Source organism: Drosophila erecta, unplaced genomic scaffold (genome assembly GCF_003286155.1).
Source record: "Drosophila erecta strain 14021-0224.00,06,07 unplaced genomic scaffold, DereRS2 tig00000055-arrow-pilon, whole genome shotgun sequence".
In the NCBI taxonomy this organism is placed as follows: domain Eukaryota; kingdom Metazoa; phylum Arthropoda; class Insecta; order Diptera; family Drosophilidae; genus Drosophila; species Drosophila erecta.
In genome coordinates, this window is record NW_020825200.1 from 9,395,653 (window position 1) to 9,413,839 (window position 18,187).

The following is an 18,187-nucleotide window of genomic DNA, read 5'->3' on the forward strand; positions in this document are numbered from 1 at the left end:
TATTATTTACAGCATTTTTACATTAATGCTGCAAATTGCTGTGCTCCCTATCCTATATCATTCCAAAATGAATTTTAAATTTTCAAAACCGTAAATTCATTTCATTTAGAATTGGATCCCATTATTCACAGTTAGGCTTGAGGCAGAACGAAGACAAGTTTGTACACCCCGCATGCGAGCAACATGTTAAATTGTCATAAGCCTTAAAAATTCCATTATGATTATTTACTCTAGTGCCGAAACACACCCACTCCCACACCCCTTCGAAGATGAACATAAAACACGAAACACAAACAAAGACACATGGACCGAGATAAGGATACAAAGTTTTCTAAGCGAATAAATCTGTTTGTCTTGGTGCCAGGACACAAACAGGCTTATATGTATACATACATACACACACTCACACTCGCTTAGAAGCTGGTAAAAATTGTAAAATATATTTTCAAACAGACACAGACATAAGCAAGGCTAATAAATGAGAACTTTTGCGCGACAACAAGGGCAAATCCCATTTTTACAAGGATTTGAAGGAGCTGAGGAGCCATTGCAGGCCGAAAACGGGGAAAACACAACAAATCGCTGCAGGATATGCAGACAAGACAAACAAGTCACGAGTTGAAACCAAAGGGAAAAAAAGCGATAAAGCACAACGGAAAATGAAGAAAAACTCGTCGGGCCGCACAAGATTTGCAACATAAATATTTTCCATGGCAGACAAACGATAAAAAAACACATTTCCACGCTCACACAGACACACACACACACACACTGAAATGGAAAACAAAACGCGAATTGCGGCATTTATTTGTATATTAAGAGCTGATTTTTTGCTCTCAACTCTTGTGCTCGCAATGGCGGCGCGGCCATTTTGCAAAAGGCTGCAACAAAATGGCGGCCGCAAAAAACAAATTGCATCGCCTGATGAGTGTTAAGTGAGTGGGTGGTGTGTGTTGAGTGTGTGTTGGGTGGGTGCAATGGGGTAACTGAAATTGCAAACTGATGCCTTTTTATACTTGACAATCGCGCGAGGAACCCATAACACACTGGCGGACTAAAGTATGCTCGACTTTTAGAATAAGTTTATAAAAATATATTTTCTTTAAGAATAGGTCTAAAAATATAGGTTAAATGTGCTAAATCAATTAGAAATTTTTTATATTGCTGATGCAAGTTTTTGCTTTTTTGAAGTTGGTCTTAAGTAAATAGTTAGCTAGCTTTTCATTCCCAGAATTTATAAATAAGTTTTAATATTAATTTTATATGTTTTAAAAAAAGATTTAAAAATAAATAGTCAACTTCAGCCAGGGTATTTTTTGGCCAGCACTGCACAAAAGCCAAATTCGTTTGGATTTATTGTTGTTTTTATTTTTTGAGCAGGCATTATTTTTGAGTAATATGCGCAATGCATCAGGCTCAGACGCAGGATCTGGACTATTCAGTTTTTCTTACTGCCAGCCATTCGCTACATTTGTTGTTTAAACACACACACTCATCCGCACACTCACCCGCACACTCACACACACACTCACGCACACTTGACATATTCGTGCTGTCTGCAGGGATTCGAGGCATTTAATTTTTGGTAGCCATTTACAGACCCCAGTCCCCTAAGTCCTTGCACAACGGAAAATTCAGTTTTTCAGTTTTCCAGTTTTCCGTGCGGCGAGCACAGTGCAAAATGCAGTTAAAAATGCCGCCAAAACTCAGTCAACCCCCGCCCAGTGGGCGTGGCACTGCCTCATTTTTCGTTAGCCAGTTCTTGTGGCTGGCTCTGCATGAAAAATAATTTTATATGCCTGGCAAAGCGGGTCTCTTTTGATGGTTTTCCCAAAAATGTTTTATGCTTGCACTTTGTAAACGGGTTACGAGTTGAAATAGTAGATGGCTTCCGAATGCTTAGCTCTAAATTATTCCTAAACATTGAAACTCGTGTGTTGGAAATGCTGCATTTGCAGCTAAATGGGACACACAATTAGGTTTTGACTTATGAAAATGGTTCGGTCAAGTGTGCCATTATATTTTGTCCATGCAGAAATCGTATCAGCATTGTTAAATGTTTTTAATTGGTTTTAAAGTTAGGTTTTCTATGTTTTTCGAATTTAATTATTTTTTATAAATAAGAAAATATTCAACTATTTTTTTATTTTGATTTCTGATTTCCTATGCCCCAGCATATCATGTGTCCTTATCATGTGCTCATCAAAAAGCCATCGATTGCTCTCGATAGTTTATGGCTTACTGTTCAGTGACAGCGTTTTCAGTTAAATTTTGCGTGAGCACTTACAGGTGCTTGGCAAACACACACGGCCACTTATACTGCCCTCAAACAAATTCTCATCTAAGCCGGCAAGTGTGTCTGTCTGCTTTTTATCCAAACTAACAATCGCTAGAGTGTTCACAGCTACAACAGCAAAAGGGCACAGGAGCTGCAAAGTGGATATCCACTCGTATGTGTGTAACCCGCTGCCCTTTCACCCCGCCTTAGTTTTTGGGTCATTCCTGCAAGGGGTAGCGTTGGACACTGCAGGGTATATGCTGTTTTTGTTGAAAAATTGGTCCATCGTCTAATTAAAATTCTGTATTTTATATACATGCAATAATAATATATAATATATTTTTATATATAGTTTTATTACAAACATTACAACATTACTTAAATATGCTATATTAATAGTATTAATTAAAATATCGAGCTGCAGTTTTCACAGAACAGAAACTTTATCAACCAAGTCTATAAACCGGTCTTAAGTTTAATTAGCGGGTATTTCGTCGTCTTTTTGGCACCTCGGCGCTCCGTTGACGTCATAATTAGAACGAAGCCAACACAGATGCACATGACTTGGAGAAACAAATTGCGCTGCACTCTGGCCACCCAGCCACCCAGCCACCCAGCTACACCCACCTCAAAGTTCACCTGTGGCAGATTTATGACACCGAATAACCCCATTCCGCCTCCATTCCGCCTCCGTTCGCCGCGCCTTGTCAACCCCTTCGTGTGCTAGATTTGTACATTTTCGTGCCACATTTTAATTTCTCTGCATTTCTCTGCTTGGGGCAGGGGCATTTCCCTACAGGGGGGTGGTTTCGATGGGATGTGCTGAAAAACTCATTAACTGTGCACGCTACTTGGCACCTTTTCTCTTCTCGCCCACTCTTTGCTGGCTTTCTTCGTCCGCTTTTGCCCATTTCACCCATTCCTTGCTGCCTTTCAAGTTCTTTTCGCCTCTGCTCGCCTTGTTCTTGCTTTCTTCCTTTATTTTATTTTTTTGTTGATTTTTTTTATTTTTTTATATTTTTGGTTTTCCACTTCTTACAGTTTTCCATTTGTGGGCTAAGGTCGCTAAAATTATCTGCATGGGGCGGAGAAAAAGAATACAATTTCTGCGACTCCCCCAAAGAGGGCGTGGTCATGTGCGTGTGTGTGTGTGTGGTGTTTGTTTGTGCGAGTGTGCACACACACGATTGCACAATAAGCCCATTTAAGCGCAGAGGGTAAACGAGACCTACATTAAATCGAGCACAAAATGTATGCATGCGAAATTGAAAAAATTGCTAAAACAAGGGGTGGAAGACAATATATATTGGGTTCAATTATTCAAAAAGTGTCTTCTTGGGCAAACGCATATGGTTACGTAAAAATCTTTAAAATTGCGCATACGACCAGTGTGCCGTGCATTCATTATTCATCTCAAACTAATACCTTACAACTTTCTCTTTCGTTACAGAAATGACTGAACTTTCAACCCTCAACCCATTTGTTCGCCCATCAAACCCAGAGACAATTTAAGCCCTGTTATGAAAAGTTGTTGAACAAAAAATGTATCAATTTTGTATTTTGAAATAATTTAAAATCAATTTAAAGTAAAAAGTAAATTCAGCTGCAATAACTCTAGTACACGTACAACCAAGCCAAATCCATTTAACTGCAATAAAGTTAGAGGCTAGGCACATACAGAAAATCAACAATAATAAATGTTGCAAATTTAATCAAACTAAATTTTATGCAAAATAGAAATGTTAAATTCACACAACACAAGCCACAATAACAACAGCGGCAGCCACAGCAACAGCAACAACAACTATAACAAAGGCCACAAAATGCATTTGAAAGGTGCAACGGCAAAAGCAACAATAATGAAACATAAGTTAAGCAAATTTTACGGATACGGTTGGATGCAAGTCTTCCTACTACTTACAGTCCTCGTGATTGGTAATCAAAGTGCCTGGCAGGAGAATATACGACCAAAACTCTACGTTGAATTAGGTGAGTTTAGTTCCAAAGAACTACAAAAATTATTTATGTGTTTATTTTGGACAATAGATATTTGAATGGTGGAAGTTACACATCAATTTAAAGAATGTCCACCATAGGGTTTCAATTTTGTGGGCTAGAAATTTGTTTAATTTAGTCACAATCGTTGTCACAATATTTGCTTATTTTCGTATAACATTTTATATGCTCAAGAAATACAAAGAACTGTGCATATTTATTGTAACCTTTTCACTCCCATAATCAAATTTATTTGTCATTTGTTTTAATGCCAGTCAAAGAGAAACTCAAGAGAATTTCCAATGTCACTGTGCAGAGACACAATCATTGTAACCAAATTAAGACAAAAGCAAATGCCAATTTGAATTATGACCAATAAAAGATGCAGAGTCGGAATATAAGCAACGAAAGCAACGAATCGAAGTCAGCTGCCAAAAACTTTAATGACAACATTTTTATGAGCTACAAAATGTAATTTGACTGCCAGACTTTCATGTGATGGCAATGACAGGAAACCGGAAGATAGTTGCTGATATTTCGTTCAAGTTTGACATCCAAAAAACTCGTCCAACGCCCAACGCCCAACGCTCCACTCCTAACTCGCAACTCATCAGGAAACCTTTTTGCCATCCTTCGAAAGTATCCACTTTTGGCAGGTGAAGAAGTTTGCTCAAGAAATGAAGCAATAACTTGGACAAGGCGTGTGTGCGAGCAGGAGACATGGAGCTACTAATGCACACACTTTTGAGATATATCCAGACATCCACACGTTTTGCTATCTTAACTATAAATAACAAAAATTCCTGGAAGACATTATTTGCATAAAAGTGGCGAAGCTTTCAGTGCTGAAATGAGTGGGGATAGTCGTCGGGTGGTGTTGGGCTGATGGCTTGGCTGGGTTGGCTGGGTTGGCTGGGTTGGAATGGCTTGGCTGGGTTGGTTAGCTGTTGCCAGCAGCTATTTCTAGTGTCCTGTGTATGTCCTCAATGTGCGACATCATCATCGTGCCCATCATGGTCGTGCTCATCATCGTTGCCGTCATGATCGTCGTCAGGAGTTACGTTGCATATGCAAATTTTGTTCCTTACCCACTATTTTTTTTTGGCCGAAAAGTTGGGCGACTGCTTCATCGTGCTCACGTAGGTTGGAGACAGATATATGGTACATATACCTATGTGGTATGTATATGCATGTATATTTATACGGCGTACAATGTACATAGCCCTGGTTACATATGTATTTCTGCACCGCTTTTTGTTTGTGCAAGATGAAGCAGAAAAGTTGCCGGCAGCAGATGGAGAAAAAGTCGAGGCGATGCTGGAGTTTTGGCGCAGAAGAACTAAATTCTAAAAATATCTTGTGCACGCTTCAGAAATTACGTTATTAAATGTGCATTTGGCACACTCTAAAATGGGAACAGGAGAGGGCAAAAACCAGACTGCCAAAGCAAATGTTGCATTCTTGAAGACAATTTCAGCAGCAGAGATATGGAGTCGCAAGTCGTTCTACTAGGTGTTGAAAAAGATTCCCTGTATACCAGGAAGTTGTTCAACCGAATGGATTTTAGAAATGCTTTCTTAACTGTGAATTTGAATTGGAAATCACATTTGGGAAAATTCGTAAACATTTAGTAGCATAGCTAACAGTACGTTTCAGGATCAGGAAATGAGTTTGCCTGCAGAAATGGAACTTCGTAAAGTTTGGCTGCAGGAATTGAACTTCGTAATGTATAGGTTTCTTAGTACGCTTTTAAGGAACATTATAGGTAAAGTTATTAACCGGATGGTATTCTCTGTTTGCAAGACTTTAAAGATTGAGTAACATCTTCTTACGAATGCCATGCAATTTGCAATTTCTGCATGCTCAATATCTCATTAGGAAAGTCTTCGTTCTGCGCCAACTGCTGTTGCCAACTGGAATGAACATTTTTTGTTATTAGTTTAGCTGTAAAATCAACTCAAGGATAATCTGTGAAGCGAACCTGTTCGGTCCTCTTCGACCATCCCACTCGCGCAGTGCTAAACCAATTACTTAGCTCTGGTCCCCTTCATTTCGTACTGTCAGGGGACATTGCACGTGTTAAAGTTCATTTAAAATCCATCAGGGAGCAGGAGAGTGGGCACGGAAAAGCGTTATTTCCATGGGGTGGCTGGGTGACAATCTCTTCTTCTTTACGCTGTTTGGGGCACTCGTGCATAACAGGAAAATAGGGTTAATGGGGAAATTATGAATGCGCCCTCGGAGGCGCAGACCAAATGAGCAAGGATGTTGGGTGGGGTGAATGTGTGAGTGGGGCAATGCATTCATATGCCATTGTTGGTCAAAGGAGCGAAAAAAAGTGGATACACTACTGCCAGCGTCTCGACTATCAAGTACCTGGTAACCAAAATGCATTTACAGCAGATTCCTCTTAAGCAATACATGATACATATGTGTGATTATACTAATTTTTAATAGAATCTTTGGTCGTTTTTGTCCATTCACCTCCAGAACGTACCCGCATTTACTGGGTATAGTAAAAAGCGAACAACCCTTTCTTGCAACGCTTGCTCATGCTGTTTCTCCACCATTGGACCACTTGGACCATAAAATATTACAACCCTGCGTGGCCAGAGTTGCATTTGACAGCCGCAAGTGGTTGTCATTAGGAGCTGCGACAAAACGGTCATTTAAATGCACTCTTCTTCTTGCTGCCGCTGTCGCTTCTTCCACAACTTTTACGCCAAAGTGGGCGCAACATTTGCGGTAAAATTACGTATATCAAGTGGGCGGCAAGGGGAGCCAGCTAATGCTGATCGTTTTGGGGCACTATCGCGCTGCATTCTTCTGGCCCCTCATTCTTTCTTCGCTAAATTTTGTGGACATTTTGCAAAATGTTTCTTTTGCTTATATTTTGGTACGTGCGCAGATTTCCTGATTGCCACAAAGCCAATTTCTGGCAAAAGGGGATAAAACGAACACTATAAATCGCATGCAAATGAACCGTCTTGGTAAATAGGACACGATTTTGTCTTCTTAAGATAAAAAAGATATCGGAGCAATCACTATTTTCTTAGGAACAAAATCTTATATTTTCTGATGTCAAAGCTGTAAAATAATTTTCGAGAAGGTGTCATAATGGAATTTGTATTTCTCTATCTGGCTGTGGCTGTTAAATTGATATTTTCCGCTCAATTGAACCTGTACAAGTTTAAGACATCCAGATACTGACCAGAGTTGTCATCATTGACTTTAAATGACACGAACTTCCGTTGGCAGCCAATTAGGCGAGCAAAAACTGCATTACTCAGCTTCTGCACTGCGAGAAAAAGGCTACCCAATAATAATTTAAAAATTATATTTTGGCTTAAAACCTAAACAAGTGAAAAATAATTAATATAATAAATGAATATTAAATAATATAATAGGTGGAAAAATAAATTCAATGAAATTAATTGAGCTAATTAATTTCGCTTAGCATTTGTGAAACCCAAAAACATGTATGTTGATTTACATCCAATGCTGACTGTAATGTATAATCATAAATATTACGTTACACGATTAAAAGTGATAATAAAATCATTTCCGTATAAAGACAGTCTCCCCAGAACTTTTACTTCCTGTTTGAAGTCTCCGTTTTGCAGAGGGTGTCTGCGGCCTTTCCTCGAAGTCGCCCAAAAATAGTTCTGTTCTTCTGGCCGTCATTAAAACTGTCTGCAACGTGTCAGAACAGCAAACATAACTGTTAATTGCCATTTGTGCGCGAAGTCGGAATTCCGTGCAGAAAACCCCCTCTCATTTTCCGGTTTCACTTGGTTCCGCCGGCAATTCGGTCTCATTTTCATATTTCGCCGCATGCGCCTCATTACAATTTAATTCACAATGTAATTGCAAGCGTTGAGTGGGCTGCGGAATGGTAATGAAATGGGCGGTATATATGTGTGTGTACGAGTATAGAAATGAGGATTTTTGAGGGGGGAGCAACTAAGCAGGGGTATTGCAACCACCGACTTGGCGAAAAGTTTTCTTGCAGTTTTGCGCCACTTGACACGCGCCTCGCATAATTTCCACACGTCTTGTGTGCCGCAAAACTCGCATATGTATGCAGTCTCTTACGATTCTCCGCCCAGCACTTTCATTTCCTTGCCATATGCATTTTTGGCAGTAGTCGAAAGTCGAAAAGGGCGGAAATGCGACAACTACAAAAACCCCCAACTCCCCATTTGCCCAACATCGATTGGGTTTTCTGTCTGGCTTTGTTTCCTCTCCACTTGTCCACTTGTCCATATTTACATATTATTTTGATTCCATTTATATTTCACTTAAATAAATTGTGTATTGATAATCGTGGCTGTCAACGCTTGGCTCTGTCTATATTTAGATTTTCGAAATATGTGAGACGCATAGTTAAATTGATGCTAGGGATTACGGAGGATTACGTAAGCCAAAAAAATAATTTGAAATTCATTCATAGACAAAACGTAACGATGTGCTTGTTGTCATCCAAGAAAAAATGAAGTCTATCCGTTCACAATAAAAAATCAAAGTTTTATTTTAGGACTATGAAGCAGAACATAAAATGTTATTTATAAAATATTTCATAACTTCACGACAAGGTTTTACAGATATTTTGTGCTCAAAGTTTATTTCAGCTCCTTAGCTTGTAATATATGTATATTTTCCTCATTTGACTATGCCAACATTTAAATTGGCCACATTTCGGCCATGTAATTTGAAATGGGAATTACAAATCACTGGGTTGTGCTTTAAACACAATGAAAAAATAAAAAAAGTGAGGAAAAACGAAGCGGAAGAGCAAATCCGAAAGGCACACCCAATCAATTATATAGACAGCAATTTTACAGCCCCCACCGGGCAGTGTCGTTCCATCCCCTCCCATAACCCATTCCATATCCATGCCGCACGGAAAACCCGCCCCATGGATTCGTGTCCAGCCTCCCAATGCTGCACTTGCTCGTACGAGTGTGACTGTGCAATTGGAACATTTCATGGATTAAACGTTTTCTTAATTGAGTGCCTCATTTTCCGGTTAGGAAGTTTTTCATGCCGAGAAAATAAATTACACACATGAGTGCAATTTGGTAGCAGCAGTCGCTCCAGGACGCAGGATGCAGTCGCCAGGAACGGGCCTTAACGGTCTTAACCCGTCCCATCTTTTCCAGGCCGGGCCTGAACTGAACAATCACCTCATAATGGCGTTAATCAAAAAGTTGCACGTGGCAACTCTGTTGATGCAGCAAGTTGCACTCGAACGATGGAACGTTTAACGGCGTAACTTAAAGATACACATTAAACATTTTTCGATGTTTATCTTTAAAATACATAATTGAAATTATTTCAAATCGAAATTTATTCATTCCATGCTCTGGCCATAATCAAATGACTAAGTTTTAAAAGTTCAAAATCCATTTTTTTTTTTTGTCAGTGCTCTGAGATATTGAATCCTGTAGATCTTGCTTGTATCAGTGCACGAAACGAATGTGAGAGGTTCAATGGCTTGGTCTTGGTCACCAGGGAAATTAGTAATACGACAAGTGCAGCAGCATTACCACCCCACCCCCCCATTTACCAGTTACCCCACTTTAACCGTTCACCGCCCCATTTTCCACTGCATCTGTGGACAAATGAGCTCGATGGCGGTGCCGACGTTGTCGTCGCCATTCCCTCCGCCATTTTTACACATTTTACTTATTCCCTTTGTTCTGGTTGTCCTAGCTTTTTGTCTCTATAAATTTGCCACTGATCGTCCTGGTCCTGCCATGGACATGCTCCTTCCCTTTCTGCCCGACTGCAACGTGCGTCGTGTGTCCTTCTCTGGCTCGTCCTGGCACTTGGCCAGTAATTGAAATGGCGTAACGACTAAAAATTGAAGCGAATCCCGCTCACAACTCTAATGAAAAAGTTAAAGAGTCTTAGCTCCGGTATAGGACGTAGATACATTCGAGGTGGTCTAAAATGAGAAAAACGACTGGCTGTTGAAAAGTTTGTAAAAAGTTAATATTGATAAATTGATTAAAAGTTTAATAATTCCACTTTTTAGAAAAGAGCAAAGAGCAGTAAGGGAAAAATTGTAGCGATTCGAATCAGCAAACTTAAAGTTATGCAAGCCAGGCGTCAGAGGGGGTACAAATTACAGATTAATTGCAAAAGCTAGTTTAATAGTTGGTTTTTATTAATGCTATTTTCTCATTGTACCTTCAGCGGAGTAACGGGTATCTGATAGTCGTTCTTTTTTGTTTTTGTTTGAGAGATGAAATAAAATGAAATAAATCACTACGCGAGGATGTACGTCTTTCACACGCCTCATCTCTTTTATGTTTCAATTAAACTGATTTAGTAAACGCTCTATTAATAGCACTAATCTATCATGAAATAAACCAATACTACCACACTCCAAATGCGATTTGTATTATCACTATACCTGTGCGTTGCTATGAGAGCTATTTACTGTCTGGGCTTTTTAGTTATCCTCTCTCTCGATCCGTTTTTGTGCTCTTGAGTATCTGAGCGATAAGAACTAGCCTGAGAACTAATAATAAACTTGACCCTTGTCCTGACTGTGCTGATAGCTGTGCCGTGTAGCTTGTATTGAGCTTTTATCGCCGCTCGCTCAAGTGCCGAAATAGCTCAGTTGGGAGAGCGTTAGACTGAAGATCTAAAGGTCCCCGGTTCAATCCCGGGTTTCGGCAGCCAACATTTTTTTAATGTATTTTCATTTTTGTATATTCTTTTACTTCATGTAAATTGTGTATTTTCATTGTCTATTGTAATGCGGAGCCATTCTGTAGTTCCTCATCGTATTTCCCTTCGCGAACTTTCGACATTCTTCGGTGTCTCTATGGGGGACACATCCTTGCAGTGCGCTCATTACCAAATAAAGTCGCGCCGCGTCAAGGATTAAGGATGGAGGCTGATGAATTCCGACAACAATCTCGCCCACTGCGCACAAATCACAATGCGAACGAACTTTTGCCAAAACTTTTACCCCAAACAAATGCAGAAACTGCTGAGGCACCGCCATGCGAAAGTGGGAGCACAAAAATCAGCATGACAATTATAATGATAATGAGGGGGTTTTCGGGTCTGCGGGCGTTGGGGCGTGGGGCCTTGATGAAAATGTCATTAAATGATGGCCAGGAATGCGCCCAACTACCAACTACATTCAGCCAACTTGCCGACGTCATCAGTGCCATCGTCTGTCTCTGTTTAACGCTCTATAGTCGCTTTATCCTAGTCGTTGTAGTTGGCAGCTACATTGAATGCAATTAAAAAAGTTTAACTTGGCTCCCATCTTTTTTATGCGTGTATGGTACGCTTTCTCCTCACTCGCTGTGCTCTAATTAATTTAATTAACAGGAAAATGAGTTGCTCAACAGTTGGCAACACGGTAAGTGAAAGATTTTAGCATGTGCAAGTGCAGCTTATCCGACATTTATGTGTCGAATCTGGCAATGAGAAGCGAGAATGGTTTGGCCACTTAAAATTTTATGTTTTTCAGTAGATTGTGTATGGTACTTAACACGCATTGCTTTAATGCTATTGATCTAGTTTTATTGCAAAAATTGCCCAACTTTTCATTGCTTTCGCCCTGCTACAAGGCCAATAAGTAATTATAATATCACCCGAAATTTATTGTTTTGGCCGGGGCGCAAAAAGTTTTGGACCCTTGTGATTGCCTAGGTCCTAATTACCTATTTGGGCTTTCGCAGTACTCCTGCAGGCACTGAAATAATAAACACTTTTCTCGAAAGCTTGTTGTTACTTTTATTTCTGCCTCCTGAATTATGCGCCATAAAACATAAATCAAACTTTTGTCTTGGACATAAACTTTTTCAAGTTAAGGCCACGCTGTTGCGGTCGTTTTTTTCTCCCTTTTTTTTTTTGCTTTCTGTAGTCGTTGGGCTGTCAGTTGCAGGGCCGGAAAGTTTTTATATATTTTTTATTTTAGTTTGTAAGAGAAGTAAGCGTTTAGCCCGCATGGGGACGCCTGTCGTCGTTTGTGTCACTCTCCCAGCTTTCTTCACCTTGCCCACTTTTCCCGCCACGCTAATGATCCACTGGCGCCCACGTAACAACCTCAACCTCAACCTCATCCAGCACCGTATGCCCATTTCCCTAGGACTTTCCTCTTGCACAGCTGGATTGCGAAGTGCTCACGTGACGTCCATTTGGCTGCATTCAGTCTGGAGATGCAAAACTTACGATAGCCCATAACAAATCGATGTTTCTTATTGATGACTTGTGTGGTGGTTGGCTGGCCTCTATACAATCAGATGTGCGATGATGTCTGGGAAGTATATTTAAGGTTATGAAACCAATCGTGAAAAACCCTATAACCCCTTGCTATAATCGGCTCCTAAGAAATCTGTTCATAATTGAAACATCTGCTGCGTACTGCACATCATCCATCATTCCCAAAGACGTTATTAAACTACGTCGGTCAACCCTTAAGGCTTCCATTATAACTCATTACACGGGTCTCATACGCCTATGAGCAATTGTGCGAACCACCCTCGTTGCGATGACGTCTTCGGGAAGACCATCCAATCCCATTTCCTTATACGCATCATCATCGCCGGCGACAGGAGTTGACATCCCACGCAGCCGCTGTACAATTTGTTGTCATCAGGCGGGCTACCGCTATAGGAAAACCCCCTTCAGCACCACCGAGTGCCAAACCCAGCAGATCCCGGCCTAAAACAAATGCCCTCCGTTGTGCCAGCTTTTGATTTGCACTAGAAGAAAATAGTAGCTCCTAAATATTTCGTACAAGAGAGAGAAACCAACAAAGTGTCATACTCATAAATTGTTTATTTTATACATATGGAATGGGATATAAATATTGAATAGATTTGTAGTCCATTAACCTTGCAAAATTTGATTATAATTTAAGTAAAGCACGCCTTTTCTCGCAGTGCCCTTCAGCAACCACCTTCCTACCGTCTTAGCAAGAGTGAATCCGCTGTAGACTCTTTCTTGTGCGGCTCTGTGCGTTTCCTTTTGGCGAGATTTATCGCATTTTATACATCATTGTCACACCGAGAGGAGTCGGCCTGAGATATTGGGGCTGGGTTCCAGGGACTTTTTGCTCGATTTTTCTGCGGTGACAACGTGCAACCGCGTCAACGCAATTTGCCGCCATGTCGGGATCGAAGTTTAGCCTAGGAAGTCTCTGTGGGGGAAATCTTTTCGTGACGCCTTTCGGCCTTCGTGATGAATTATTGAGACGCATGTCGTTGTGACAATCGGCAAATCAGCCAGGAATCCACCGCAAGTGTGTGCCCCAGAATCGGTGTTTCAGTGTTTCGTATCTGCCTGCTGTATCTGTTTTCCGTGTCGTTATTTGTATCTGTGGGCATTTGTTCCTTTTCTTGACTGATGATTTCTTAAGGCAACATCCGCTGCGGAGTTAGTAAAGTATTTGTCGTTCGGCATTTCAAGTGGATTAGATTTAGAGGTCATTTGCGAGTTTTCAACTAAGCTTCTTAGGTGTTTGTCAATTGAATTTAATAGTGTCTAATTATACTAATTGGTAAATTGATGTTTCCCTTAAATCGTTTAAATTCTTTCTGTGCAGTTTAGGTGTGTTTAACTTTGGATTTAACAATTTAACAAAGATATTTTAAATTAATTTGTATAAAATCTTTTAAGCTTTTTCATTACGTGGCCAATAAAGCATTTTGCAAACATGTTGAATTTGTGTCTTTTTAGCGCATTTACATGCACTCCACTTAAATTTATAGCTCCATTTAAGCAGGGTATAATCTCTGAATAAAAACTGTAATAATATGGAGCGCCAAAGAGTTCGCTTTTTCATAGTTTACAGCTCGTTAGCTCTTTATAGTTGGCTGATTCTGGCCATATATATTTTATAGACGGACAGCGAGGCAGAAACTGCTGACAGCTTTTCACTTTTCACCGCGGTCAAGGCTGTCGCTTCAGATGCTTGAGCTGTCATCATTTGCAGCGGAGTCCTTTGTGGTTCACCTCCGATTCTTCTGCCTGAAAACCATGGCATCTGCTGCAAATGTTCGCCCGCTCCTTGCAGTTACCGTAATGGCATTCGGCCACTTTGAAGTGCACCAATGCACCGTGGACCGAAAGCGGTCTTACTTGTTAAAGAAACATAAGTAAATCATTAAAAAATATGCATAGTTTAGGTTGGACCCCAACCTGTGAGTGACTCTATGTAATTTTTTTCGAGCACATTACAGCACAAAAAGGATTTATTTCATTGAATTGATTCGCTGGGTAAAGGTTGTATTCTTTAGATACTTGCAGTTCTATTGAATCTATATTCCTATTTCAAAGCCACAGTTCGTTATTTTAAGTGGCACCCCAAAACATACGGTATCTAAGGCCTTATACCTCATATCGCTCCAACTCTTTTGGATGCCCCTTGTTTGGGTTATGTCTTTCCTCGCCTGTCGCTCCGTGTTTCTGCAGCTTATGGTGCGGTAGGCTGGACAAAAACATTTTAGAATTTTAAGTGTGCCGCCTTCTGCCTTTTATGGCATAGCCCACAATCGTCAGGGGGAACGGGAACGGGAACAGGAACGTAAACGCAAACGGAAGCAGTAGCAGCTGCCAAACTGCCCGACCGCAGGCCCAAAAGATGGGAGCCACAGCCTGCTCGGTACGCACTCCAAAATATATACGTGTATATATTTTGCAGTGCATCTGCTTTCGGTCTGTTAACATGCACATGACATTTGTCTTTAGACGTTAATCTCATTAAATAAGCAATGTGGCGCAGACCGGGCGCCCTCTCACAATTACACCAGCCTCTTGCACATGCCACTTCCCACTTTTTCTCCTCCACTCCACATGTGCATTGTGTGGTGCTTTGGATGGACCGTGGTTCAAATGTTATTTATTGGGATCGCGCCTGGTTAGTTGTGGCTAAATGCATAACGTTGTAAAAGTGCTGTTTCACATAACTGTGCGATTATTTAAGATTATTTTATTAATTACACAAAGGAGAGAAATACCTTTGAAGGCCACCACACATATATTATGCTTCAAATGTGCAAGCATTATTATTAAAGATTCATAACTATCATGCTGCTCCAGTGTCTGCGTATCTTTGAACCACTGTGCCGCGTGATTTGCAGGCCCGGCTATTTGGTTCTGTTTGCCCGTCCGCCTGACAGTTTCTGCTCGGACCGCTTTTAATGCAAATGCAGGGCCAAATGGGCATTAGGAGCGGTCCAAACCGAAGCTGGCCGCAAAGTAAGCTGCCGGAGTAGGAGAATGGTGGAGGAGGTGAACTGCACTGTTAGCCAGAGGATGGAGTTGAATGCCGTAGATACTCTGCATACTATGAGATACAATGTGCATCTTTTATGAGATGGCAACGACACAGCACCGACTGTGCCTATGGGCCTGGAGTTTTGGGGTTCTGAGTTTGCATTAGGTTCGCTTTGTGTCTGGGCAAATGTTTCGCCATCGATTAGTTGGTTGCCGAATGGCCAAAAGCCGCACATTGCCGGAGAATCGAGAATTGGGTGGCAAGAGCTTAGAACAGCAGATCCCAATATCGAAATCTTTTTGGGGGCTCGCATTTGCATTTTGTGGGCTGTCGGCTGTGGAATGGTAATTGGTAATTCTATAAAGGCGCAGTTTAATTGATGAATTACAGCTGCACTCCGGAAGCGCTGAAAACCAAATGGTTCGAATGTATCATTGCCATTCCCATTGTATGGCTATGTGTCTGTATATATGGATCTCTTGCGGTCTGGTCGGTCTGCTAGCAAATTTCATGTGTGTGTCCACAAAAGATAATTCGCACAGCTGACGAGGCAATCAGACGGTTGTGCATCTGAATCATCACATTATCATATTACGTTTCCATTCGTACCGGCACATTGTACGGAGATATCTAGATTACAAGATTCCCGGTTGTGAAATTCTGAGAGCAAATACTAAAACTTCGCAATTTCCTGGGGAACACTAGGCATAGTTAGATTGCATACCAAATTTCATTTATATAAAATTATTAATGACGGGACTAAGGCGATTTGAGATGGATGTTATCTGTGTTTATATCTGATTCGATAAGACATACAATAATTTCTATTCTGCCTTGTATTGGCAATACAATTACAATTATCTTAGAGTAATGATGATGGGGTTTTGGAAATTTTAGTTATTAATTCGATTTAATAGGAGAAACAACTACCTATTTCTTCGTTTTGGACAAAGGATATTTTTGACGAACTCAATCCTTAGATGACCTTAATTAGTAGAAACAACTTTACTTGCAAATTCTGTTGCTTGTTCAGATTCAGTGAGTTCAGTTTTGCAATTCGAAAGTTTTATAATTTCAACTTGAATCTGTCGAGTGCAAAATCTTAATTCTGGCGCTGAGTGGGGGGCTTGAGCTTGATGGGGTCACTTGAAGCTGCCAACGGATGCGCAACTAAATCGTCCATGTCATCGCACACAGATACTCACACACATACACACTGTAAGCCGGGGAAAGTTTCCCCTCACCCCTTGCGAAGCAACTCCGAAACGCAGCATTTCCCTTCGACCCCTGCACTCTCATTCACATTCACATTCACATTCACATTGCATTTTGCTATCCGTCTACACTGTTGACTTATTTGCTTTGAGATAAACGCCAAGTTGATTTATACAACCCACCGACAATTCATTCAGCCATTTGCACCACTCACCCACCCAGTCACCCATTCAGTCACACACTCACTCGCTCACTCATTCATTCATTCATTCGCTCATGCAGACATGCAGTCAAGCGTACGAAATTCTTGTTTGTTTGTTTCTTTATTCATTGGACAAGCGGGCAACTTCCTTGCCAGGGAGCTTGGACACGGGCTAGCCGAGCTAGCAAACTAGCAAACAATAAGTGAGGAGCGGTCTGGCCGGGATTGGTAATCGGGCATCTGGTGGTTGGGGCTGGGAATGGGGCAGGATCTCGACTGGCTCTACGTGGCCACTTGGCCACGTCACTCGACAATCAATCCTCATCGAGGCGGCGTCGGAAATGGTTTTCACTCGCATTTGCATTTCAATATTCACCGATTGCAGCTGCAAGCTTAGTGCTCAGAAACTGAAAATATGAGGTCTGATATTTAATATTTTATTTTCCATATAGAAACCTTAATGGATAAATGGCAGACGGTAATACAGGGCAATCGAATGGAATTTTAAAAATATCATTGATGCAAACACATAGAAATCAAGCCGTATCTTTTCCAAAATGTTACATGAATTAAATAGAAGCTTGCTTATTTATTGTTTTGCTTACGTTTAGAAGAGTGTAATCTGTAAGGAAAATTGGAAGCAGTTCGTAAAGTCGTCTGTAAACGCACTTTTCCACCCGGCCATTTATGTGGACCTAAACCTAACCCACATAGAGACTAACTACCCTGCAGAGCCACGCTTTTGGCCATGTATATTTAGGCCTTTATGCGAGGGCGGCTGAATAATGGCGGCTTGTATGCTTAGCGGCAATTAATCAGCGGAACTGTCCGCACCCAAACATGCGTGAATACCCACCGCCCATCATAAAACCCTTGCCCGTGCCAGAAAGAGATGGATGAATATGACAGAGAGGGGGAATGTGGCGGCGGGCCACCCTAAAAATGTTTTGCTGTAATTAACTTAGATAAACAAAGACGCCAAAGGGACACTCGCCTGCAAGTGCGACTATGTGTCCTTCAAGGACCACCAACACCGCCATGCCTAAGCGAGAGAGAGGGAAGATGTGCAAGAAAGAGACGGAGAAAGAGAGTGAGAGAGGGAGAGGGAGTGGGGCAAGAAAAGTTGAAGAAGCAGTGTGGCAGGGCCTAGAAGTCGACAGACTTCCGTTCTCGTCTACATCTATATACATTTGGTCGGCAGTTGAGAAAAATGATTGCTCCAATAAATCATAATTAGCCATGTAAA

General features: G+C 41.0%; 1 protein-coding gene and 1 non-coding gene across 2 annotated transcripts in view; both read left to right on the plus strand.

Annotated features, from left to right (window-relative positions):
• LOC6541456 (semaphorin-1A) overlaps nucleotides 1-18,187 on the plus strand; it is a 126,361-nt gene that overhangs the window by 18,630 nt on the left and 89,544 nt on the right. The window contains 1 exon segment of the mRNA XM_001969186.3: nucleotides 4,016-4,267. Within this exon segment, the coding sequence (XP_001969222.2) occupies nucleotides 4,018-4,267 (250 nt within the window). The 5' untranslated portion in view covers nucleotides 4,016-4,017.
• Trnaf-gaa lies at nucleotides 10,890-10,962 on the plus strand. The gene has a single exon. It is a non-coding gene; the product is annotated as a tRNA-Phe (tRNA).